We start from the raw sequence: 25,439 nt of genomic DNA on the forward strand, positions 1-25,439 counted from the left end.
AGAGTTCAATGAGGAAATTAATACCATTCTCATATGTAAAATATGTAGCTGGCGCCAACAGCGGTCAGCTTAGCTTAGCACTAAGACTGGAAATAAGTGGAAACGGTGTTTCTGCGACGATGTTTGTAATACGGTCGACTTACAGGTCAAGTAGAGAAGGGGCAATTGATCAGAGTGGGGAGTTACTAGTTGCTACGTAGCAGTTAGTGTTGACTTTCAACTATTATTAGGGCCAGAGCAACCGACAACATCAGGCCATTTTGAATTTTGTGAAAAACACATTTTTGCAAACTCCTCCTACACGCTGATTCCGATTGCTGCCAAATTTGCTCTGAATCATTATTGGATCTACTTCATCAAAAGTTATTAAAATCTTTTCAATATCTCTTTGCGTTTACAAGATATGGACCAATAGACGTCTTAGGGGCGTGGCTTATATATCACACACATAACTTCTCAACCATTTGTCCTAAAATCACCAAATGTGCAGCATGTGTGCACATCGCAGCCTGTAACATACCCTGCCATTTTCATGTTATTCAACCACTAGGGGGCGCTACAGTAAACCTGCCATGTTGTGCTTTTTTGTCACTTTTCACAATTTTCAGCCTTTGTACTTTAACGAACTCCTCCTACAGAATTAATGGGATCAACCACAAATTTGGTCAGGATGCTCGTCAGACCTTTGTGATGAGAATTTATCAAATTTGTGAGTTTTCATGGAAGAACCTTGACGTGGTGTGGCGGCCATTTTGCCTCATTCGGCATGAACAATAAAGTTGTTATAACTCCAAGATATATTATTCAATCTGCAAAAAATTACATACGCATGATGCTACTTCAAGTCTGAGCATACATTAATGTCAACATTTTCAATAACTCATAGTGCCACCTACTGGCAAAAGGAAATGTCACATTTTATACTTTTATTTACTTCTCCTAGACAGTTGACCAGATCAGTCTCAAATTTAGTAAGAAAAGCCTTGAGACACTGAAGATGCTTCATGATGAATATTGTGAGTTTTTGTTGAACGCTGTTGCCGTGGCAACGCATCATTCACCATGAAAAAGAAGCTGGCTCAGTGGCTTGGGATGCTCAAAAAGTCATGGAACTTTGTACATGTGTCATAAGTGGTGGGAAGACATATTTGGTATGGATTTTTGGCTTGGTTGTTGTAAATTGTTTCCATAGCGCCCCCTACAATATTTCAAAAAAGCAGCCCGAGCGCTACGTTTCAGGTAAATGTATGAAACTTGGTCGGAACATGTATCCTATGGAGACTTAAAAAGAAATCTCTTGGGACCATGCTCCAAACCATAGCGCAAGTCAGCCATTTAGATTTGTATGTCATTTTTCCATAGATTTTGGCCTATTTCTAGTCACTATACTTTAACGAACTCCTCCTAGGGACTTTGTCAGTACAATGTTAAGACTTTAATTATTATAGTTATTTACCTTTATTTAACCAGAGAAGTCAATTGAGAAGTTCTCATTTACAATGATGACCTGGTCAAAAAGGCAGCAACAGGAGGTAAGTCAAACTTATGAGCTGGTGCAACAGGCTGCTGATATCTATGACAAATAAATACTGTTTAAATCATTTGTATTCGTTTTTAGCTCAAAGGTTGTCTGGTTTTTCATTTCTCTAATAATTATAATAATGTTGTTCCCTTCGTCCTCCGTAATCTCCAAGTGTTTATCTCATGTTCCATTCTGTAGTTAGGCTTTAACAGAGAGGCAGTTTTCCAGCATCCTACCATTTTATGAATGTTGTTTTATGGTCACATAGCTATAAAGCTTTCACAATGAACAGGAAGGGGAGAGGACTTATGAAAGATGCGATCCATTTGCAGCTCTCAACCATATTTTCTTACACAGCGGTATCACCGCACAGACGAAAGTGTGCATCTGCTCATGGATTAGAGACTTGTGCTCGTGACAGTGCAAGATGTAAAAATGACATGTCCTCCTCGGCTGAGCTGTAATGTTGGCTAGCTCAGTTGTGCTAGGTGAGTTAGCAGCATCAAGTATAGATGTCCTTCTGCGCAGTAATATGGTTAGTGTGTGTAGTTCAGTAGAAATAATTTAGTTCCTACATGAAACTGCTCACAAGGTTTGAGGATTATCTTGAGTAACCGGGTTATGATTTCTAGAAAGAGACTTCACTGTTGAGTTTTTAAATGTATTTTTGGGGCGCTTTGAGCCCCACCGCCTAGTGCCATCTAGTCACATTCCATTGGAGAGAAGGGAGATGTCTTTATGGATGACATCTCCAACACTTGACATCTCACATCAAAACTATCTAGATTGATAAATAGCACTACAGGTAAGAGGCAAAATATTGAAATGTCCCTTTAATAATGTGCTAATGTTTTTAACCATAAGAACCCAAACCAATTTTCCCTTAAAGGAAAATTATAGGGGATATAAAACAGACTAAAGGCACCACATGGAACACATTTCTGAAAATATTTTCTAAATACTGTTACATATATGTCACAATGGGCGTTTACGTATAAATGTATTCCTCATTTGAAAATCCATCAACTTTGCCTTTTTGTTCTTAGTAACAAGGTTATGTCTTTTTATTTGGATTTCCACAACACATATCAAAATGATAACGTTTCTGGTTAGGTTTAACCAAATGTCTTGAATTCAACAACAGAACATATTTCAATACAAAAAATGTAATCAGCTAAATCAATGAAGCAGCTCATTACTATTTTTGTTATTGTGACAATTATAAGTTTAAAAGCCCGATGTGACATATCTGTCACAACAATATTTTCATAATGTTTTGTAAATAAATGAGTTAGATAAACATGGTTAGAACAGTTTAGATGTATTGTAGGACATGTTATGAAAGCATTAGAATTGTTAAATGTGTTGAAACTTAACTTTAGCAACAAAAAACAGCTTTTTGAAATTAGCTAGTTCTGTCAAATCTGCTGACCAGCCGGGCAGCCATTTTGGAAGTGATGTCATGGGTATCTAAATTAACTCTCTGTCACATGACCTCACCAGGATGTTCCGTATGTGTCACATAGGGACATCAAGAGTTAAAATCAAGGATAACTTTCCAGGATATTTAAAGTGTCTGTGACAACTATGTCACCATGGGTCCTTATAGAGATAGGCCTAAAACACTGATGTGGGTATTGAGTAACATTACAAAAGTCTTCACCCAGTCCAGGAATCAGAAGGAAGTGACTGATGGGGCGGTTAAAAATGTTAAGGGGGCAATTATTTGCCGAAAATAAAATGAATTGATTTCACCATACAATAGCTTCAGAAAGGGAAATAACAACAACATAAAGCTACTGTTTCATAATCAATATCTCTCTTTTCAACAAAGGAGAACAAGCAGGCTAAGAAACCAAACTAAAGTGATGTGGTCTGTCTGTCACTACAAAGGCTACAAAGTCCCATGTCGATGTTATAGAGATGTTCTAGCACCTTCACCTTGACAGCACTATAAAACCCTAAAATAGATAGCACATGGCTTTTACTGTAGTGACAGCGAGGAACACACTGGGTCATCTGCAGTTCATTGTCCTTTTTAAGGCCTTAAGGAACAATAAAATGCACACGCTACCATGTGCAGCATTTCCTTAGATGTGAGAAAGATGTGGAAATTCTCAACGTTCTATAAAACTAAGAATGCACAAGGACAGATGTTAAAAGGTTTCTCTCCCGTGACTCACACTCTCCTTTGAAAGAGACTGCATTATTAACATCCTACCAAGAACAATATGTTCAATGCTTCAGAGGGTTTTAATAGTTTTACAAGTTGTGAAGGAAACATAATATGAAGCCGGCGTTTGCAATACAATCCATTAATTGAGCAAGAATAGACAGGGTTACAATAAAAAGGTCTATAAAAAAATCACCTTGGCTATTGTGATACCATCTGTGGCCTTGTTCTTTTTATCTGTAGTCTGATAAAAGCATCACTGACTTTAATTGTTGGGTCACAGTCCAAATGAGAGACTAAATTAATTCGTAGGAGTTTGCTTTATTTGTTATTGCCCGCCATCCTCCACCCCCTTCCCCACAACACTCGGCCTCCCCCCCACACTCCTCAGACACTACACCCTATGACCAGCGCACCACCCCCCCTACAACAACCTATGGCACACCGCCCCCACCCCCCAACTTGTCTCACAAGTTTCCAGGTGAGAAAAGAGCTGAGAAAGATCAAGGTGAGAAAGGCCACGGGTCCAGATGACATCAGCTCAAGGCTCCTCAGGTCCAGCGCAGACCAGCTGTGCGGGATAGTGGAGCACGTCTTCAACTTGAGCTTGAAGCTGGGGAGAGTACCACAGCTGTGGAAAACATCCTGCGTGGTACCAGTCCCAAAGACCCCACGATCCAAGGACTTCAACAGCTTCAGGCCGGTGGCGTTAACATCCCACCTGATGAAGACGCTAGAGAGGCTGGTCCTTGGGCATCTCCGCCCCCTGGTGAGCTCATCTCTGGACCCACTTCAGTTCCCCTATCAATCTGGCATCGGGGTGGATGACGCTGTCATCTACCTGCTACACAGATGTCTTTCTCACCTGGAAAAGGCTGGAAGCACTGTGAGAATCATGTTTTTTGATTTCTCAAGTGCCTTCAACACCACCCAGCCTTTGCTTCTGAGGGACAAGCTGGAGCAGACCGGGGTGGACCACCACCTCACTGCATGGATCCTGGACTACCTCACCAACCGTCCACAGTATGTGCAGATACGGGAGTGTGAGTCTGACCTGGTGTCCTGCAGCACGGGGTCCCCACAAGGGACCGTTTTAGCTCCACTCCTCTTCACCATCTACACCTCGGACTTCACACACAACTCCTATCTGCCACCTGCAAAAGTTCTCCGATGACTCTGCAATCGTCGGCCTCATTTCCGCCAATGATGACAGGGAATACAGGGAACTGAACCAGGACTTTATAGGATGGTGCCAGCGGAACCGCCTCCAGATCAACGCTTGTAAAACCAAAGAGCTGGTGGTGGACTTCCGCCGGGGTAAACACTCTCCTCCGATACTAGTGAACATCCAGGGAAAGGACATTGAGATCGTGAGATCTTATAAGTACCTGGGTGTTCACTTGAACAATAAACTGGAGTGGATTGATCACACACATGCACTTTATAAAAAGGGTGAGAGCAGACTCTATCTGCTGAGGAGACTGAGGTCTTTTGGAGTGCAGGAAGCTCTCCTGAGGACCTTCTTTGACTCCGTGGTGGCATCAGACATTTTTTATGGAGTGGTCTGCTGGGGCGGCAGCATCTCGACAGCCGACAGGAACAGACTCAACAAACTCATCAAGAAGGCCAGCAGTGTGCTGGGGTGTCCACTGGATACGGTGGAGGTGGTGGGAGACAGGAGGATGATGGTTAAGCTATCATCCCTGATGAGCAACACCTCCCACCCCATGCAGGACGTCCTGGCAGCTCTATGCAGCTCCTTCAGCCACTGGCTGATTCACCCCCGGTGTGTGAAGGAGAGGTACCGCAGGTCCTTCCTTCCTGCTGCTGTGAGGCTGCACAACCAGCTGTGCTGAGTGCACAACACTAACAAAACAACACCAAAAAACACTAATAATCTGTGCAATAATTACACTGTGCAATACAAAATACTCTGTCTGTATATATAATATTCTTTTTTATTTATTTATTTGTTTATTGTGAATTATTGTTTTACTTAGTTGATATTCTTTACTGTTTAATATTTACATTACTGCTGCTCTTGTTTTTTACCATGTATCTTGTGTGCATCGTCCACTTTGCTGCTGTGATCCTGTACATTTCCCCACTGAGGGACTAATAAAGGATTATCTTATCTTATCTTATCTTACCATGAGGTGTTGAGATTGCAGAGTATTGGACAAATTGAAACGTGGACCTGATGATGACGCTAGATGAAAAGTCAGGGGATCACCACAGTTATTACAGTAGATCTTGACAACCACATGAACAGCTGAGCTACATTTTAGGTCAATTTATCCAACAGACTCCAAACCAGAACTGTCACTATTGGCTGACTATTTTCAGTGGCATTCATGGTTATGTAAGAACATTTCATCCGATGCAACAGTGATGTGTTTTTAGTAGTTTGTGGATAACAATGAAGAATAATATGGAAAAGGTAAAAATCAGGCAAAAAGAAAATGTACCATCACTGTTAATGCAGTTTTGACTACCATTTTTTTCACATTCGTATTACTCTCTTGCTTCCTTCCGAAAAGCTAGTTTCCAAAGGTTTTGTTTCACATACAGTGTTTGTAGATGTGGACATGTAGAAATGAAATCAGTGTGTCCCTCCCTCATTTACCCCACTCCCATTTGCTCCAGTACGGTCTGTGTATGCCGTTACATGTATTATGTGTAACATGGACATTTGGTAATGCCTTTTGATATGCTTTGTTTTTTCAACGCATTCTCACTCGCAACTCGTCATATACTGACGCTTGGTCAGTGCCCTACTAGTTAGCTGTCTAGAGTTGGTGTTCAACATGTCGTTATCTTGACTGACCAAAACAAGTGCAGACAAGTACATAAACACATATACGAGCCAAGAAATTATTCAATGGAAGACAGGGACGAAAACAAAGGGGACATAAGGACACTGAGGAAAATAAGATAATAACATTTAGACTGAGGAGTATTATCTGAAATAATTACTCAAACAAATTCAGGATTTCTACCAGGAAGATCAATGCATGATATAATTATTATAATATATATTATAATATATATATATATTATATATATTATTAGTGCTGGGCAAGTTAACGCATTATCGCATTTTTTTAAATTATTAAGCGGACATTTTTAACACAAGAGCTCTTCCTGTTTCCTTCACCAAATTCCCCTGGGTCCTAATTCCCTCCATGTAGTTTGTTATCACCCTCTATGTACCAACGTACATTTATAACAAATACCACACAAATTACGGTAATCAGCGTTGTGTCTGACCAAAATACCAAAAAAATACCAAAAATGTTATAAAAAACATTATAACTGTGTTATAACTGCTACTGTGTAAAGAGAATACTGCTGTTAAAAATAACCTTATTTGTTTAAAGTGTTTGCAAACCAAATGTTATTGCACTTTTGTTTGCAGTACTTTTAAAATAAAAGTGTGCAATACACTACTTTTGAATTCATTATTGAATTTTGTGCATAACAATGTGATTAATTGCAAAGAAATCATGCGATTAATCGCGATTAAAAATGTTAACCGTTGCCCAGCACTAATATATATACTAATATATACTAATATATATGTTATTATAGACAATTGATTTGAGATTTCTTTGACTATGACTACTTGAAATGGCATAACGTCTTATTCAACGACCTGCATGCATCTGGAATTGTACACTGTTGCTCCTGAGAGCTTTTCTTAATATGTTTAGTTCGGAAGTTGATTCAGCCAGTCGACCTGTTGCACTTCTGTTAATTGTTTACTAAAGAACGGTGACACCTCATCCCATTTCTGTCCAAACAGCTTGTGAATGAGCAGCTGCTCTGCAGTGGAGAACACACAGCTGCAGATAAGGTGAGCAGTTACGACATAGTGGGTGGTTGTGTTATAACCGCCAAAGTGGAAATGGAAATGACAACTGGATCAGGTAAACATGTTTGATTTTGAGTCTGTATGTAGTCAGAGTTGTCCTGAAATATATCAGCCACTATCAGGTATGTGGAGTATACCGTCCCTTCAGGCTGTAGTGTTACTGCAGAGCATAATGCACAACACAGCTGCAGTCCAAAGATGCTCACGGGACATTCAAATGAAAAGTGCAAGAGAAAAATAGCTTTTGCATTGAGATCGTTTCAGTTCCAGTGCTGCTATCAGACCGTGAATAAATGCTCCGGAGCTGTTACAGTTAAATGGTCTCAGCAAGTACTATAATAAGCTGGCTACATTTAAAGCTTGTTACGCTGCCCTCAAATGGCTACAAAAATGTACTGTATGTATACAGCTATACATCATTTCTCACACACCAGTAGTGGTAAAAGAGCAATTTTATTTGCATTTAAGAGAAGCAACTGTGTTTAATATTGATGTACACATAAATTCTTAATATTGTAAGCCTAATGTTGAAACTATACTGAAATATATTTACTACATTTTAAGAAAATGCACCCTTGTGTGCATGTGTAACCTATCTGTTGTAAAGGCCATCTAGCTGTCTAACCTCCGGTTCTTTCTGTGGTAAACAAGGATTCTAACTGATTCTATCTGTCTCATGCCCACCAGAACTAAATCCTCAGTTCACTGCTTGTATAAAAGTAAGATTTAGTCATTAGATTAATGATTAGTCTAATATTGGTAAACAGGTCCCCTCAATAATTTGTGACATTATATGATTCAATATGTGTTACTGATAATGTCCTGAATACGTTGACAGGACAGTAATTGATATGGAGGAAAAGGAGGAAGAGGAGAAGGCATTAGCTCCTCAAACACCTTCATGTCTTACACAAGGCCATTTTCAGGCCATTAAGTGGCCGTGGGGCAGAGACAGTCTCTATATGGTTTTGGGTGGGTAACTGCTCTAATGGAAGTGCAGAGTAGTGTGACTGCAACTCTGCTTCCTGGTCTGAACCACAAAGAAACTTGTGGACTTGTGACTGCTGCACTGTATGCTGTAGGTTAGCGATAGCATGTAGCTGCCCCTCTTGTTGGGATGGATCCCGCCTCTTTTAAACAAAGAGGAACGATCCCAGAACAGGTTAAAATTGTCAATAAAACCCATGCTGTGAGTCCTGCAGATTGGAGCCAGGTATGGAGGCAGAGGAGTCTGTTAAAACGGTCAGTTCCACGACCGAGTGTGGGCCAGGGCAGGGGTCGGCAACCTGCGGCTCTTCAGCCCCTCTGTTGTGGCTCCCTGAGCCTCAGGGAGCCGCGATTTCTCAACTGCTGCAGCAAACTGACCAAGTTTTTTTTCTCCTCTTCATAAGAGTTTTTATATTGTTTTTATATTGTTTGGTGGAAAATAGGGCAAAATGGCTCTTTGGATAGTAAAGGTTCCCGACCCCTGGGATAGGCCCTGATATAAAAACAGTCTTTCCACAGTCCTTTAAAACGTCAAACAGCAAATTAAACACATAGCTTTTCGTTTTTTGTTTTTTAATGTCCCATTTAATTTCTGTTTATAATTTATTAGTGTTTAACTGTATAAATTTCAAAGATGAACAAAGGTATTGATGAAACATTTGCTGTATTGTATGCAATAACTAATAATAATATCCAGTCCAAATTTGGTGACATTCTTGATGCTTGAGATACATGTGATAAGTCAGGCGCTGTACCTTTTGGAGAAGCCTACATTATCACTGCTTTTGGTTTGGGGAGGATCCAAACATCAACCCAAAAACTAATTTTGAAGTAAAATAAATTTATACAACCATAAATTTAAAAAAAATAGACCTATTATTAGAGTTATGAAAAAAACATGGTTGTGATTAGTTCTTTCTTGTATAGGGGTATCTCAAAAACTAAAGCCTTTCTGTGATCTATACACACCTCTGCATTAGCAACTCGCTGAAATGAAGATACAGGCACCTTAACCCTCTCTATCATTACTTCAGGGCCCTGTTGGGACCGGAAGTACCCGGGCTGTGGTCATCACAGTGAACAGTGTCTGGGAGTGTGATGAGAGGGCACGTGAGCCCTTGTTACTGTAGTTCATCTCCTTGGAGCAGAGGCAGTATTTAGCATACCCTGCCTTATCAATATTTCTAAAACACTGCGACAGCAGGAAGCTGTACTCACGTCTGTTTAGAGTAGACCTCCACCTTTATCCAGGCCCAGCTCCTTCACATCTCAGCCCTGCATCAAGGTGCGCTACACAAACAGCGTCCTCTCCCTGAAGCTCTTTGACCTCATCATCTCATCAGTATCTGGGCCTCATCATCGTGGTCTTAAAAGTTATTGTCACCACGAAATCATCCTCATTCTACTTTGAGTTAAAAAAAACAACCTGCCAGCAGATCCGCCGGTGTTCCGGTTTAACGTTAACGAGTGACCGCGTGAACTGAACCGGGCATGTTTCATCGCGTTACGTTTTTTTTCCTCCTAAATCGTGATAATGACGAATGTTAACAAACAAAGTTCCGCATGCAGTGGACGTTATCCTTAACCGAGCAAGTCTGAACTGTAACGGAGGGAAAGACGGTGTAGACATCTTAACGCTGATTGGCCAAGACTCGACACATCAAAGATGTTTTATTGCGAAGATCACATCATCACCTCGTCTCAATCCAATCTGAGAAACGCTGGCCAGATGACCCCCCCCCCCCTAAAGAGAAAACATCTACGGATCACGTGGATGATATATTTTCATTCAAAACGGCTAATTTCGCTGAAAAGCGACAAGTTTGCAGGTATGAATTTGACTCGTGGGCCCGCGAAAAAGACCGCTGCTGTGTGGCCAAGTTATTTTGGAGTTGCTTCACTTTTCTAGCACGGTTGCTCTCTGATAGCTTGTTGAAGTATTAGTATGTTTTGTCTCGTAGTGTCTCTTTACATTATATCACTTAAACAAGGCAACAGTCTCATGACAAACTAGGCAGACACAGTTGTTTCGGTTTTCGGTTAAAAAATATGTAAGCGGCGGCCCTCGGTATCGACTTTCCTTATTTTATTTACCGTAGCCATGACAGTTGAAGGGTCAGAGACAATTAAAAAAAGCCAGACAGTTACAGAGTGGTGCTGCCACCATGAGGTGAAAAGAGGAATTGCATGTTGAATTTGTATGATTTATTCATTCCGTTTTGACTGTGCTGGCGGGCCATAAATAATGCATTTTAAGACAGAAGGCGCGGGCCGTATAAAATCTGACCTCGGGCCGTGATTGGCCCGCGGGCCGGACTTTGGACATGCCTGCCTTAGGTGGTCTGGGACTGGTCTACTTTCTGTTCCCAGAGTCAGAACTAAACATGGAGAAGCAGCGTTCAGTTGTTCTGCTCCACATATCTGGAACAAAGTCCCAGAAAGCTGCAGGTCTGCTGAGACCCTCGGGCTCCTTTAAATCAAGACTGAAGACTTTTCTGTTTGCTGCTGCCTTTAATTGAACCTGATTCAAAGATATTAATCAATTTCCTGCATTTCTACATTTCACTACTGTATTTTATTTCTTACACTGCGTTTTAGTGTTTTAATGACTGTTTTTAATGTTTTGATGAATGTTCTTAATTGTTTTTAAATCTCCTTTTCTTTTGCCTTATGTTTTGATGCTTTTAATGGTTTTGAATTGCCTTGTTGAAATGTGCGATACAAATAAACTTGCCTTGCCTTCTTTGGGATTTATTCTCTACAATTAAATTACAAAAGGTTGAGAACCCCTGCTTTAGCATATTTGAAGCTATTAAAACGGATTTTCCCGATAAAATTGAAGGCAGCATGCTGGTCACCATAGAGACAGGACGCCATGAGGCAGCAGACAGCATTTGTCTCTTCAAGACTCTTCGCCTTTTGTCGCAGGAGTTACGTTTGACCCTGGCGACATCGACGTTTCTGCGCAGTTAGTGAACGAACCACAACTACGAACAGGACACGAAGAGGAAGAAGATGCCGTTGTTAGTAACTGACTACTCGTGGACACAGACGGACTCCACGGTCTGCTTAAGTGTTCCACTTAAAGGAGCGAAAGTGAGTAAAGTGGACATCCTGTCTACGGACGAATACCTAAAGGTAAAGTTAACAGAAACAGGGTTCGGTACCTTTCGTCATGCTAGCTGACAGCAATACACGTCGTGCTTTTTTACTCTACTACGGTGTTAATCACAGCAGGGGCGTCTCCAGGATGTGAGGACATGAGGGGGCCCGGTCTCTATTTTGATGCTTTTTGATGCACTCTGGCACTTAATCACACCGCATATGTCTTAATCATTGGGAAAATGATATGGGTACCTCAAAAACTGTTGTTTATTTTCCAGAATAATTATCAACCGTGTTTTAAAAATATTAGGAGTTCTTAGTAATTCGTTTTAGATTGAGTAGAAACAGAATACTTCACAACTGCTTTCACATATATTGACATTTGTGTTTACAACTGTGTCCCTTAAGGGGAGGGGCTTAATTAAGTCAAATCAAAAGTTAAAAAGACAGCAAAACATGTCCAAACATTTCCAACACACAACAGGCATTACATGAAGACAAGCAGACTAACACGTAGCAGACAACAGCATCAGGCAGCACAGTCACAGACACGCTTATAATACAAGCAGTAAGACAAACACGCCGAACAGAACCAGTGCAGCAAGAGAACACACAGGTTTTCAACCAAATTATACGCACGCAAATATCTGCAAATGACATGCACCACCTACTCACTTATCTCCTTGGGCCGAGCTGAGGTAGGCTGTGGTTACCATGCTGCTGTTTTCACCTGCGTGGTGTCAAGTGATACAGCAATATAACCCGTCATGCTTTTGAGACGCCATGTTCTGATGTCTCTTAGCTTAGTGAGCACTAGAACGTGACATCTACAGGACGTTTGACACCAGGGGTTTAAAATATGATTATTTATTTTTTTATGTATTGATACTATGCTTGGGAATATCGATACACCATTGTGGAAAAAAATATTGCAATAGTTACAAATATCGATAATATTGCACAGCCCAAACTCATACATTGATGGCATGGGGCTACCATACAAGGTGCCACCTGCCCATCAGGACTAAACTAATTCACATTCACACTCATCCATACACCGATGGTGAGCTGTTGGGGGTTAAATGTCTTTCCCAAGGACACAGACATGGACTGGAGGAGTCGGAGTTGGGGATCGAACATCCGATCTACCTGCCGCACCTGTAACTACTTTTGCTTAAGTAGAGATCTGAGTATTTCTTCCACTACCTTAAGTTAACATTAGTTTATTGAAATATTGAAAGTGCTGAAATGTAGCCTACTTCATATTATCAATCATAAAACATAGGCTCACTTCTTAGCCTAAACTACATTCTCTATTAAAAGATTGATTTGTTTTTTTCACCTGATGCAGTCTCAGGTGACCTCAAATGGAGAAAACATGATGAAGTGTCCTTAAACTGTACGACGAGGTGCAGTGGAATAAAGGCAGCTCTTCATGCTAGAAAGCTTTCACTGGCGCCCCACCACATGCAACTGGTGCCCTTTTTTTATGCCCCTGCCTCTCAAACAGTCTGCCACTTCTTGGCTGTATTTTATAATGTGTAACGTTTGGTGTTCCTCCCCAAACAGTACATAACGTTTTCCACGCTATTTTCTGTACAGGTGCATTACCCACCATATCTGTTCGAAGCCTTCCTATTTAAACCTGTTGATGACGACAGAAGCACAGCAAAGGTTGGAGACGGAGTTGCAGTTTTCAGTTTGCCAAAGAGGACCAATAAAGTGTGGGAGCATCTGATGATAACTACAAGTAAGAGCATCTAGCTGACCTTGTAGTCATTTCACATACCATCTATCTCCTTTATGCTGCAGCACACTGCTCCACCAATACTACTCAATATGTTTCAGATGATGAAGAGAAAAAGGAGGTCAGAGAAAGGGCTGTGTTGAAATACCAGGAGAAGCTCTTTGCACAGTCCACATCCAAGGCGAAGAAAGAGTGTGCAGAGAAAAAATATGCACTGGAGAAAATGATGAAGGTAACAAACTCAGTGACACCACACTCTACTTATGAATCACATCGCCAAGTGTCCAAAATGACCATTGGAAATCTGCTGTGGAATCTAGCAGGACTTATTCATAGTGTATTTGACCTGATCTCAGCTTGAAAAGGAGAAAAGAGACAGTATCCAGAAAATCAAGGACAAAGAGCGAGAGAGAACCACAGCAGAGCTGGCAGCATGGCAACTGAGACAGAAACAACAAGCAGAGCAAGAAGAACAACTCAAACCCCACAGTCACAGAGACAGTCCAAAGAAACTGGAAGCCATGACAGAGAAGCAGGGAAATGGATGTTTAGCTGTCAAACTGGGTAAGGCATTTCCTGTGTGATCCAATCTGCTCCTACACTAGTTAGTTTTTGCACTTTTAATGAACACATTCCTGCATTTAGATCAAAGAGGCGACAGTGAAGCAAAGAGCAAGAGAAAAGCAGAGGACCTGCCTGCTCCGAGACTCGTTGGAAACATTCAAGTCACATTCACTCCGCGACTTTTTCCAACAGCCCTCAGGGAATCAAGAGTGCCAGAGGAGGAAGAGGTGAGAATGTCTGACCTCCTTTTCTGTCATGTGCAGGGTTCTCCTTTGTCGTTAAACAGCAGTGAGCTTAATGTAGAGATTCCTCTGTGCTGTACACAACGTGTCGACATTCACACATTCACACACCGATGACACAGCCTTTGGGAACAATTTGGGGCTCGGTGTCTTACCAAAGGACACGCGGACTGGAGGAGCCGGGGATCGAACCGGTGGACGAGCCGCTGTGCTTTCCAATGTTCCTTTAAATGTGCATGTGGCACTTATTCACTTCAATGATACAGTAAATCATTTCAATGCATTTATTAACCTATTCTGAACACATTGGAAGTGAAAACTGAAGCTACCTGAATCAATACCAGACACCATCTGTCCTGTCAGTACAGGGACAGTGTCTTTTTACTGAGACGACAGCGGTTATACTGAAATGTTCTGATCAAAGTTGTTTGCCAGGGACGATTCGCTGGATATCCCGTCCAAATTCTATGCCCTTGATTATGTCTTCCATTGAAATGTTACAGTAAGCGACAATTCCTGTATAGTATGCCTTTAAATATGAAACATTCCCAGAAAATAACATTTCTCTCATCAAAGTTATCTGTAAAGCTTGAATGCACCATATGCTTTTTGAGTGGAATTACAATTTAACCAACAGTGGCTCAAAAAACAAGCTGAAGCCAGGCGTGCAGTGAACGCAGACGTTGAAGAGCTGGAGGACCTGAAGGAGGAGGAGAGGAACCCTGACTGGTTAAAGGACAAAGGGGAGTAAGTGAAGTCTGCTCTCAAATCTATTTCACAGCATGTGTTATTGTGAACCACGGCATCACTAAGTTGACTCTTTCCTTCAGCAAATGTTTTGTGACTGGGGACCACCTGGGGGCAGTGAACGCCTACAGCCTGGCCATCAGGCTCAACAGAGAGATCCCAGCTCTGTATTCAAACAGGGCTGCCTGCCATCTGAAGTTAAAGAATCTACACAAGGCCATTGAGGATTCTTCTAAGGTCGGTGCTGTCCCGGTGTTTTACATTGTGGTCATCTGTACTCTACTGCATGTGGTAAGGTCTTGAAACTGTACAAGGAGAGAGGCAAAATAATTCCACCACTGCAGCCTCTGACCGCCGATACAGTTCTTCAAATTGGACACATGTTGAGTGGTAATCATGTTGAGATTGAGTTTGATCATGTTTATCAGTCTGATTTAGCGAATCATTCTGACAGTAAAGCTGCATTAAACCATTATGTAAAGTAGGAATAAACATCTGCACACGTTTCTCTGCAGGCGCTTGATCTGTTGACTCCACCAGTTGCTGCCAATGCAGCTGCCAGAGCCAGAGCCAACGTCCGCCGAGGATCTGCTTTCTGCCAGCTACAGCTCTATGCAGAAGGTTTGATAGGAACACTTTTACTATACATCTTTGAATTTGATGTCTTGGTTTTAATGATATACACACACAATTGTTGTATTGTGTTTAAAGACATAGAGTAAAGTAACAATACATAACTGAAGCATGTCTTTTCAGAATGATAAGTGAATGGCTGAATGGTGACCATGTCCACCTGCTCTGTGCTGTCAGCTGACCTACTTGTGGCATGTTTTCTCAGGCCTACAAGACTACCAAGCTGCTCTACAGATTGACCCTCACAACCAAGCACTGCAGGCGGACACACAGAGCATCAGAGATATTATTCAAGGCACTGCAGCGAATCTGGAGACACAGTGAAACACAGCCTACTGTGCATAGTGTATGGCTGTTTAATGTTGGTGTTATTTGTCTGTTACCCAAAGATTTAATAAATGACAGCAAAGACTCAAAGGCTGCTGCATATCTGTAACCCTTAAGTCTAAAACTTTGTTTAATCCCTGCTGTATCCATGAAGCTACAGGCTTCAAGCGGGAAACATCTGAAGGCTACAGACCTGTGTCAGTGTGTTTTACTGATGAATGTGATATAGAGTGCATGGAAGACACTCCATCAGTATGAGCAGAACACCCTCGAGTGGTCAAATGTTCCACCTCCTAAACTAACCGAAGTCTTGCATCTCAATCACGTTTACCTTTAATAAACCTGTTAAACACTTCTATTTGATAGTGTGGTCCTTGCAAGTGAATCTGGGGTTAAGTGTCTTGCCCAAGGACACATCGACATGGACTAGTGGAGCCGGGGATCGAACAGACGGTGGAAAACGGATTTTGTGCAACAGAATACCTTTCCAAGTTTATTTAGATCTGTCTCCATTCCAGTTTTTAAACTGCAGTGCTGTTGTGATGTACAGTATAAGCTAATACATAATATCAAGACACCTCAGGCATCTATCTGAGGTTAAGAAAAAGAAGAAATCAATACTTGATACTCTATTAAGTATACAAAGACATTATTTGCTTGTTGTCTCTTATATTATATTGTGATTTGCCAAATAAATCAGAAAATCGTGTCTGTTATGTCAAAGTAAATATAAAAATTGTCAACATGTTACAGTGTCCTTTAACTTTGATCATTGCAGTTTAGATGTCCTAAGTCCCAGTTCCCATCACATCCAGGTGTGTCCAATCAGATGAAGACAAGGTTAATGAAGTGAAGTCTCTCGTCTTTCTGAAAACGTCTCATATCAGAGGGCTCATTCAGGCTAATTTGGAGACAACGCTGTGATGTTTCATCGTTAATGACTATTAAATATAGGTGTGTTCACTTCTTCAATTTGACCTGAGGATGACCATCTGGTTCAAACATACGTTATGTCCACCTGAACTAAAAGCTGTGTCATTTTTTCATGTCCATAATTTGTTCTCTACTTTTCTGCGTCTCTTCGTCGGGGCAGAAAGCAGGACTCGTGGTAGTTATGAAACATCAAATACTGTGTGTATAAGTTATTAAACTTATAAGCATTAACCCAACAGACACACTAGCTGTCAGCACCGTTCTTCAGACCAGCGATCACAACCACAGTCCGCTGCAGCTCTTTAAACGTAAAAATACATGTAAAACATCAGCCAAATTGCTTTCCTCCTCTCCTGCTGAGGCTTCAGCCATGTGCTCTGAACAGAGTCATGTGGCTGCAGTAGGATGCTCTCTGGTGGTTGTTGGTGCAACTGCAGCTGGAAGAACCAGTTGGATAAAAAAAGTCTATTGTGTTTTATGCACTCTTGCACAATTTGCGTAATGTGCTGCAGTTAAGCTGCTCACTGAGATGTAGTTTGCCAGTGAATTCCAGAATTGCTGTTGGCCATGTACACGTACGCATGCAAGGAATTTGACTCCGGTTTTTCGTTGCTCTCCTCGTACATACACAGAATTTACAAATACACAGGAAAGAATTGTAAATATATAAAAATAGTTAGGGACAACAAAAGGCAAAATAAGTAGAAGAGATGCAAGCATAAACATTTAACGACTATTTACGATATATATATATATCCAAAAAGTATATATACTATACAACAACAGTTGTTATGTAAATATATTTAATCAGAGCTTTATGTGCTAATTAGCGGAGTTGCGAGTTACAGGTTATGAAGGTTTAAAACTCCAAGCGGGGCGTTCTAGCACTCGCCTGTACAAAGGAATGAGAAAACTGTAACTCTGAAGGCCACGCTTGGGCAACTATACACTGATGTCAAATCGTGGGGTAAACTGCCAGCTGAGAACAGTACGTACCACAGCTTGGGATAGCAAAACGTAGACTACACACTTTGGAGCCTGTTAGGCTAGGCTTTCACAACATACACACACACTGATGACGCATCGAGGAGGATCCCGGACGTGAGCCGGTGTGAGCGGATATGCTCAGTGCTCCAACCAGGCCGTCGCTCTGCTAAAATCGATCCCGCCTGCACCTTGACTTTGACCAATGGCTCCTTTAAGGAGAACCAACAAAACTTACCGCGCTGCCGTGTCCAAGCGCCTTTTCACGTTGCTCTCAATCAGAGAGGAACTGTTAGGACCGTGCACGTTTAACTGCTCGGCTAATATCTCTGTGTCATCATATGTCCTCACAAAAACTGATGTATGATGTCACAATGTCAGTGAGTTCATCCAGGTCTGTAGCAGCAGCCTCAAAAACACTCCAATCAGTGCAGACAAAGCAGGACTGTAGCTCCAGCTTTGCCTCGTTGGTCCATCTCCTCACAGTCTTCACCACAGGCTTTGCAGATATTACTTCTTGCCTGTAGGTCGGGAGAAGATGAACTAGACAATGACCAGAGAGTCCCAAAGCTGCCCGGGGGACTGAGTGATATGCATCCTTTATTCCAGTGTAGCAGTGGTCCAGTGTGTTTTTGTCCCTGGTGCTACACTTAATATGCGATCTGTATTTTGGCAGTTCTTTGCTGAGGTTTGCTCTGTTAAAGTCCCCAAGAACAATGAGCAGGGAGTCTGGATGTGTGTGCTCCGTGTTGGGATACAAAAAGGGCCTCATTCATTAATATCTTCCAAAGTAGGTTTTAAAATGTGTTCTTCCTAAGACCAGTCTCCATCAGATTCACGACATGCTGTTAAACTGCAGAATTTGTTCGCACCTGTGTTCTAATAATGGTGAATCACATTGTCCTGTAAATTGAAGGCGTGTGTCAGTTGATCCTAATCAGCACAGGTAAACACGCTGCCAATCCTTCTCAAAGGGCATGAGACTGCAGGGCCGTGTGCACACACAGAAACTGAAAAGAGACTTACTTGTACTTGTATTCTATAAGTCGTTCGCACTTCACCCATTTGACCTCCCATCACATTGTGTAATTAAAATAATCAATTAACCCTAACAAGTCAAATGATCCGATATTTTATCAAAAAGTAATAAGAATAAAGTCCCAAAAAATGATATCAATTTGTGTAGCAGAACTTTGTCTTTCTTCTTCCCTCTCTCATTAATAATCTCACGACCTCTCAGATTTAACTTTAACAACCCCATGTTAAGATACACTGGACCACATGTATATAAAGTAGTTAAAATGATCTCTGCCTCAAGCAGCTACAACACTGGAATGCTGCTTATATACAGGACTGTCTCAGAAAATTAGAATATTGTGATAATCCCCATACGTGTGATTTAGTTTACTGAACCAAGCTGAGTGTTTTTCAAGGCTCAGGAAACCCTTGCAGGTGTTTCGAGTTAATTAGACGATTCAAGTGATTAGTTGAATACCCTACTAGTATACTTTTTCATGATATTCTAATATTTAGAGATAGGATATTTGAGTTTTCTTAAGCTGTAAGCCATAATCAGCAATATTAAAAGAATAAAAGGCTTGCAATATTTCAGTTGATTTGTAATGAATCCAGAATGCATGACATTTTTGTTTTTTTAATTGCATTACACAAAATAAAGAACTGTATCACAATATTCTAATTTTCTGAGACAGTCCTGTATTGTCCTATATGATAATATCAGTCACAGAAGCCATATTTCATTTTCTTTTTATACTTCTTTGTATTGGTGATAATACTGTACTTTTACTTACTACGTAGGATTTTGAATGCAGGACATTAACTGCTAGAGTATTTTTACAAAGGATCTGACTTGTTCCACCCAAAGCACCACAATTTTATTGTTGAGGTACAAAAGAAGATGTTAAGAGATCTAGACAATAATTAGTGTTTGTGCTCACCGAACCTTCCTGATCAGAGGCTTTTATTAGGTTCGACCACTCTCTTCTACCCATCCTCACTCTACCCCACTAACTCTACAGTATTTTCTGACGCTGATGTCAGATTGAAGGGATTTGAAAATTGACACTTTCTTTGTAAACAGACTTTCTGTGAAGGCTGTGAAGACTACAGCTCTTTTTTGCTGTGAATTTGAAGTGCAAATTGAGGTCAACTGGTCAGACCACACAGTGGGTCAGGACCCAGTGCTGCTGGTCATGGAAAGGCTGGTGTGAGTCACCAGATGATTCCGGAAAAAGTGGTGGTTTGATGCTATACACAGCTCTGTTATTAGCTGCTGGTTCTAACATGCTAGCCTTGCCTTTTTAAATTCCTTTAACATGAAATAATACAGACTCATAACTTAATGCAGGTTAGTAGTCCACCAAACAGTTTACCAGCTTAAAAATGTGGCTCCACAGAAACGTTTTTTGTCAGTCCAGTGATCCAAGAAGATGAGAGCTCCAATCCTGCCAAACATGTGAGTGTGACTGTGAAGTAGCACTTGAAGACCTCGACCACACACCCTGCCCTCTGTCAGCGGACACAATTGTAATCTGTAAACACCCTGCAAAGCCGCTTTTCTTATTTTCTTATTCTACAAATTTTCAGTTTTTTCTAATCTCCTAATCAAATGTGCCAAAAGCTTCTCGAAGAATTACGAATGGTTAGAATTCAGCATCAAAAGAATGGCATCATTAAGTGGCTTTGATTTGTAGTGGAGTTGCATTGTGGCAGGGCAGTCTGAGTGAATGACTGTCCGTGAATCACTTGGCTGAGCGTTTGTAAAGATAAACACAATTCCGGCACAGACGAGCAATAGCGTTGAAGTGTTATGACAAAAGATTAATGCAAGTCTTTGGAATGGCGTAAATGCAAAAAGCATGCTGGGAATTTACTGGAAGACTTATCTGAGGGTATTTACCAAAATAAATACCCTCAGAGGCACCACACCAAAACATGTCTTCTTTTTTTTTATACAATATTTACAAATTTGTATTTCTGCATGTTTGACTCCATTACTGTGACTCAGTGGTTGAGCGGGTCGTCCTTTAATCAAAGGATCGGCGCTTCAATCCCCGGCTCCGCTCGTCCATATCGATGTGTCCTTGGGCAAAGGACTTAACCCCAAATGTCTCACACAGGCTGTTCCTGCAGTGTATGAGTGGGTGTGAATGTTAGTTAGTCCTGATTGTCCGGTGGCACCTTACATGGTAGCCCCTCCATCAGTATATGAATTGGTGTCAATGTGTGAATGATGACATGTAGTGTTAAAACGCTTTAAGTAGTCGGAAAGACAAGAAAAGAACTATAGGAGTACAGTCCATTTACCATTTACCACTCCATGCTGTGTGGGTTTTGGTTATGTTTTTACAACCAAAACTGTTACAGCGTACTAAGTATCTCATTTCAAGATGCAAAGCTTCATTGATATTGTTAGGAAGTAGAAATGTTTAAATGAAATCAATTTCTCAGAAAACCATTTGGTAAGAGGTATAGAACGAAATATATATTATCTGGTCTGGTCTGGGGACGCCTCGGGGTTCCCCACGAAGAGCTGGAAGACGTTGAGGTCTGGAATACACTGCTAAGCTTGCAGTTAAGTTGGATCACAACCATTTAGTCTAACAAAACAGCCACCACGATAATAATTCACCATGTTGTGAGCTATATTATTCACTACCGAGCCTGTTTGTAACTGGTACTGACACCTTATCTTCACTTCGCCTCTCCCTGATTAGTGTAGAATGAGTAGACATAATTTAGGATTCAGATGTCAAAGTTGTGAATGAAGTTTCAAACTATTTGGTACAGCCCTTGTGAAACCAAGCAGGCGAGTATGAGATGAGACCGTTGATGGCGTAGCTCCAGCCAGGACCGGCCAATTCTGCTTCCAGCGATCGATGTTCGGCCCCAAAAATTAACGCTCAGGGAGCCTGACAGGATGTTAACGTCCTCTATCAGGAAGGGAGTCGTTTTCTACCGTCAATCACACACTGTGCTAGAACAAATAAGTTATTTATAAGACTAGCAATGGCATAACATTTCTGACAGTGGTAAAAACGATAAGATATAGTATTAGATAATTGAGATACAGACCTACTGTTACTCACAATATGGGTGTTTAAAACAAATAAAGAAAAATGAAATAAAAAAATGAGAAAAGTGAAGGTGGGGTGTTGTGTGGAGGTATAGGAGGAAAGTGAATTATGCGTCTGTGTGTGTGTGTGTGTGTGTGTGTGTGTGTGTGTGTGTGTGTGTGTGTGTGTGTGTGTGTGTGTGTGTGTGTGTGGGTGTGTGTATGTGTGTGTGTGTGTGTGTGTGTGTGTGTGTGTGTGTGTGTGTGTTTGTGCATGCAGGCATGTGTGTTTGTGTTTGCAGGCTCAGGCTGACTCCCACCTATTGTTGTGTGAGCTCTGTTTGATTGGCAGGTGGTCGGCCCTGCTGGCTGGGTGCTGGACCTGACTGACCAGTATCATACGGAGGTCTTTATCCCTGCACACTGAGCAGGACACACATTGCTGCCTCTGGACACTACTCTTTAACCCATTTAACACACTTGAACAAAGGCATTGGACCCCCATGTGAACATGTCACTGCACCATAGAACAGCTTGGAATTTAACCAGCTCCTGGGGTCCAAAGTTAGGGCCAGTTGGCCTCTACATATTGTGATGGCATTTGTCCTTTTGAAAGTAACGCTCATTTACAAAGGAGAAATAGGTTTCAATTTGAACAAAATGTTCCCTATTCATACAATACAACATACAAGTTTACAAGCTTTGTATTTGTCTTCAACAACAGGGTTGCACAACAAAATGTAGTTTGTAGTCCAATTTAGCTAGTAAAGAAAACAAACAACAACAAAAAACAACGATATTGTACATGGAGGATGAATTAAGGATCTCACAGACAGAGGAAAGAAGCTGTGTTGCAGTCTGGTGGTTTGCTGATACTTCTGTATCCTCAAAACAGGAAGGTGAACATGAAGAGTTAACTAAGAGTTACTGAAGAGTTGCTAACTGAAGAGTGAGTAGACAAGACTAACTGAGTTTGCATCTTTTGGTATCAACCCTGTGGTACAGGTGTGATTTGGCTTTAAGCTTGAGTAGGTAGCATTGGAGGAGTCAGCAAGAGTACGCTAGATTAAAAAGATGATCCAAAGAGTAAACCCCGCCCAGTGTGTCCAACTCTTTTCCAATGAAAGCAGCTAGAAGCAAGTGGTCAACACTGACAGCCATTCCCTCAAAATGATCATTATGAATGTAAACACATGGCTGCAGTTAGAACTCACAGCTGACAAGCGAGCAGCTTGTGGAGGACTCGGGCCGCGGTGACGCTCAATGAGTACACGAGCAGAGTGCACGCAGTTAGCTCATCCAAACATTGGATTTGGGCTGAATGAAATGATTGGTCAGGATTATTACTGGCTTGTGACATCCACAGATACCAGATTTATTTTCTTTTTTTTGTCAGAGCATTTGATTTATTGATTGTCAAATGTTAAGAGACAAGAGACAAATATAACAAAAATCTTTCTTAAATACATTAACCACCCTAGCTTTACAGAATAGTAACACACATTTCCCTGATTATAATCAGTTCTCTTTATTTTATTTGAGGTGTTTTTTGGTCAGGTTAAGGTCCGTGTTTTATTTTTATTTTTTATCTTACCTCTGTATATGAGATTGTATAAATCAATTCTCTTCTTTCTGTTCGTTACACTTGTTTTAAAATGAACCTGTGAATTTGTGTTTGTCCGTCAAAAGAGACTTCGCTAACGGTAGCTGACATAAACATCAACAGCTGCAGTGTGTGTGAATAACAGCTGCTGACAAGAAGTCAACATGGACCCAAAATGTTGCCTGGCAATGCAATTCTGTTGAAACGGTCTATAATGTAACGATGTGGAGTTTGGGGAGTGTTTCTTGCAATCAGTCAGAGACTGATCATTTAACTTTACACAAGATATCCGATAAAATGTACTAATAATAAAAAGCACTTTTCAAAATGTGTGGCACATGAAATAAAAGTAAAGAGCTGAAAGATGGTTGTATGCATTCATGTCCTATTCATGTACCATAGTGAGACTTGGCTTCTTCTCCAGAGTCTTTGTGCTTTCTGCCTCGCTAATGATATAGTTACTCTCGATGGAATGGCCCTGGCCTCCAGCATCACTGTAAAGAGTCTCAGCGTTATCTTTGAGCAACATATGCTCTTAAAATTGCCTTTTGTTCACCGATGTAACATTGCAAAAATCAGGCATATCCTGTCTCAAAACAATGCAGAAAGATTAGACGAGATTATTGCAATTCCTTTTTCAGACTGCTCTAATACGTTTCTTAAGATCCAGAAGAATGAATGTATATTACTTGGTTTCCCCCGGAGTCTCTGTGCAGGTTTCCATGGATCGTGGTTATTATTATGCTGCTATTGTTAGTGCTACTACTGCTATTACTACTTTCATTTCTTGAATCATTTCTGTCATATGCATTGACTAAGTTGTAACTCTGTTATGATGTCCATCCTGTACACATGACATCTATTGTACTTCTGTCCATCCTGACAGAGGGATCCTCTTCTGTTGCTCTGCTGTTTCTTTTCTCTTTTTTTACCCATTAAAGGTTTTTTTTGGAGAGTTGTTTCTGTTTCGATGTGAGGGTGTTGTACAGACTGTAAAGCTCTTTGAGGACATTTGTAATTTGTGGTATTGAGCTATACAAATAAAATTGAATTGAATTGAATTGCAGATTCAGATTTATTTATAACTTCAACAATTAATTTTTAGGTAATACATTGATCAATCATTATTTTAGATAATTAATTTACTATTATGCATTAGTTTTTGGGATGTATTTCTGCAGAAATCAGTGATTAGCTTCAGATTGACTAGATAATACATGCCATTTATAAGTTGTTACTGGGGTGCCTTGAGGATGAAATAAATCTTTCTATTAAATCAATTCATTTCCATTGTTTTATTTTCCAGGAATATGTCTTACTATTTTAATAGCTAACACACTAATGATGAAATAAGTAATTCCATTATGTACAGCCACAGAGAGAAGGAATCATAGGCCAAGTTCACATTGCAGCTTAGTCATTTTTTTCCAAATAGTGTAATCCAGAAAATGTGTTTCTATGCACAAGTTCCCCTCAGATCTGGACCATCCTCCCTCCCCCTCCTCCCTCCTCCCTCCTCTTCCCTCCCTTTCTGCTCAGCTGAATAACCACTAAAGGTAAATTAGATCACAATGACCCTGCACCATCCATACAAAACATGATTAGACATGCAACCCTCTGCCTAATGAGCTGAAAAACTGCTGTGTAAGTGTGTGTGTGTGTGTGTGTGTGTGTGTGTGTGTGTGTGTGTGTGTGTGTGTGTGTGTGTGTGTGTGTGTGTGTGTGTGTGTGTGTGTGTGTGTTTGTGTGTAGGCGTGTGTGTTTGTGTGTGTGTGTGTGAAATGTCTGTATTTTGCTCCTTTAGTCACAGCTCTGTGTGGTATCGTCTAACACTCTTACTAACCATGTAACCACACACACACATATCAGAAACCATGTGTTGTTTCATGTAAGTGATGTGTCATCTACATACATGCCGTCAGG

The 25,439-nt window shown here is 40.9% G+C and overlaps 1 protein-coding gene across 1 annotated transcript; it reads left to right on the forward strand.

The window, feature by feature from the left end:
• Nucleotides 1-11,571: 11,571 nt before the first annotated feature.
• On the forward strand, nt 11,572-15,918 carry dnaaf4 (dynein axonemal assembly factor 4; the record flags this gene model as incomplete). Its single annotated transcript, XM_079162642.1, has 9 exons — nt 11,572-11,694; nt 13,264-13,411; nt 13,510-13,640; nt 13,765-13,972; nt 14,054-14,199; nt 14,852-14,961; nt 15,045-15,198; nt 15,477-15,582; nt 15,800-15,918. The coding sequence occupies 9 exons, from the start codon at nt 11,572-11,574 to the stop codon at nt 15,916-15,918; spliced, it is 1,245 nt and encodes a 414-aa protein (XP_079018768.1).
• Between the last annotated feature and the right edge of the window lie 9,521 nt (nt 15,919-25,439).

The sequence above is a fragment of the Pholis gunnellus genome, assembly GCF_910591455.1.
Source record: "Pholis gunnellus genome assembly, chromosome: 7".
Taxonomy (NCBI): domain Eukaryota; kingdom Metazoa; phylum Chordata; class Actinopteri; order Perciformes; family Pholidae; genus Pholis; species Pholis gunnellus.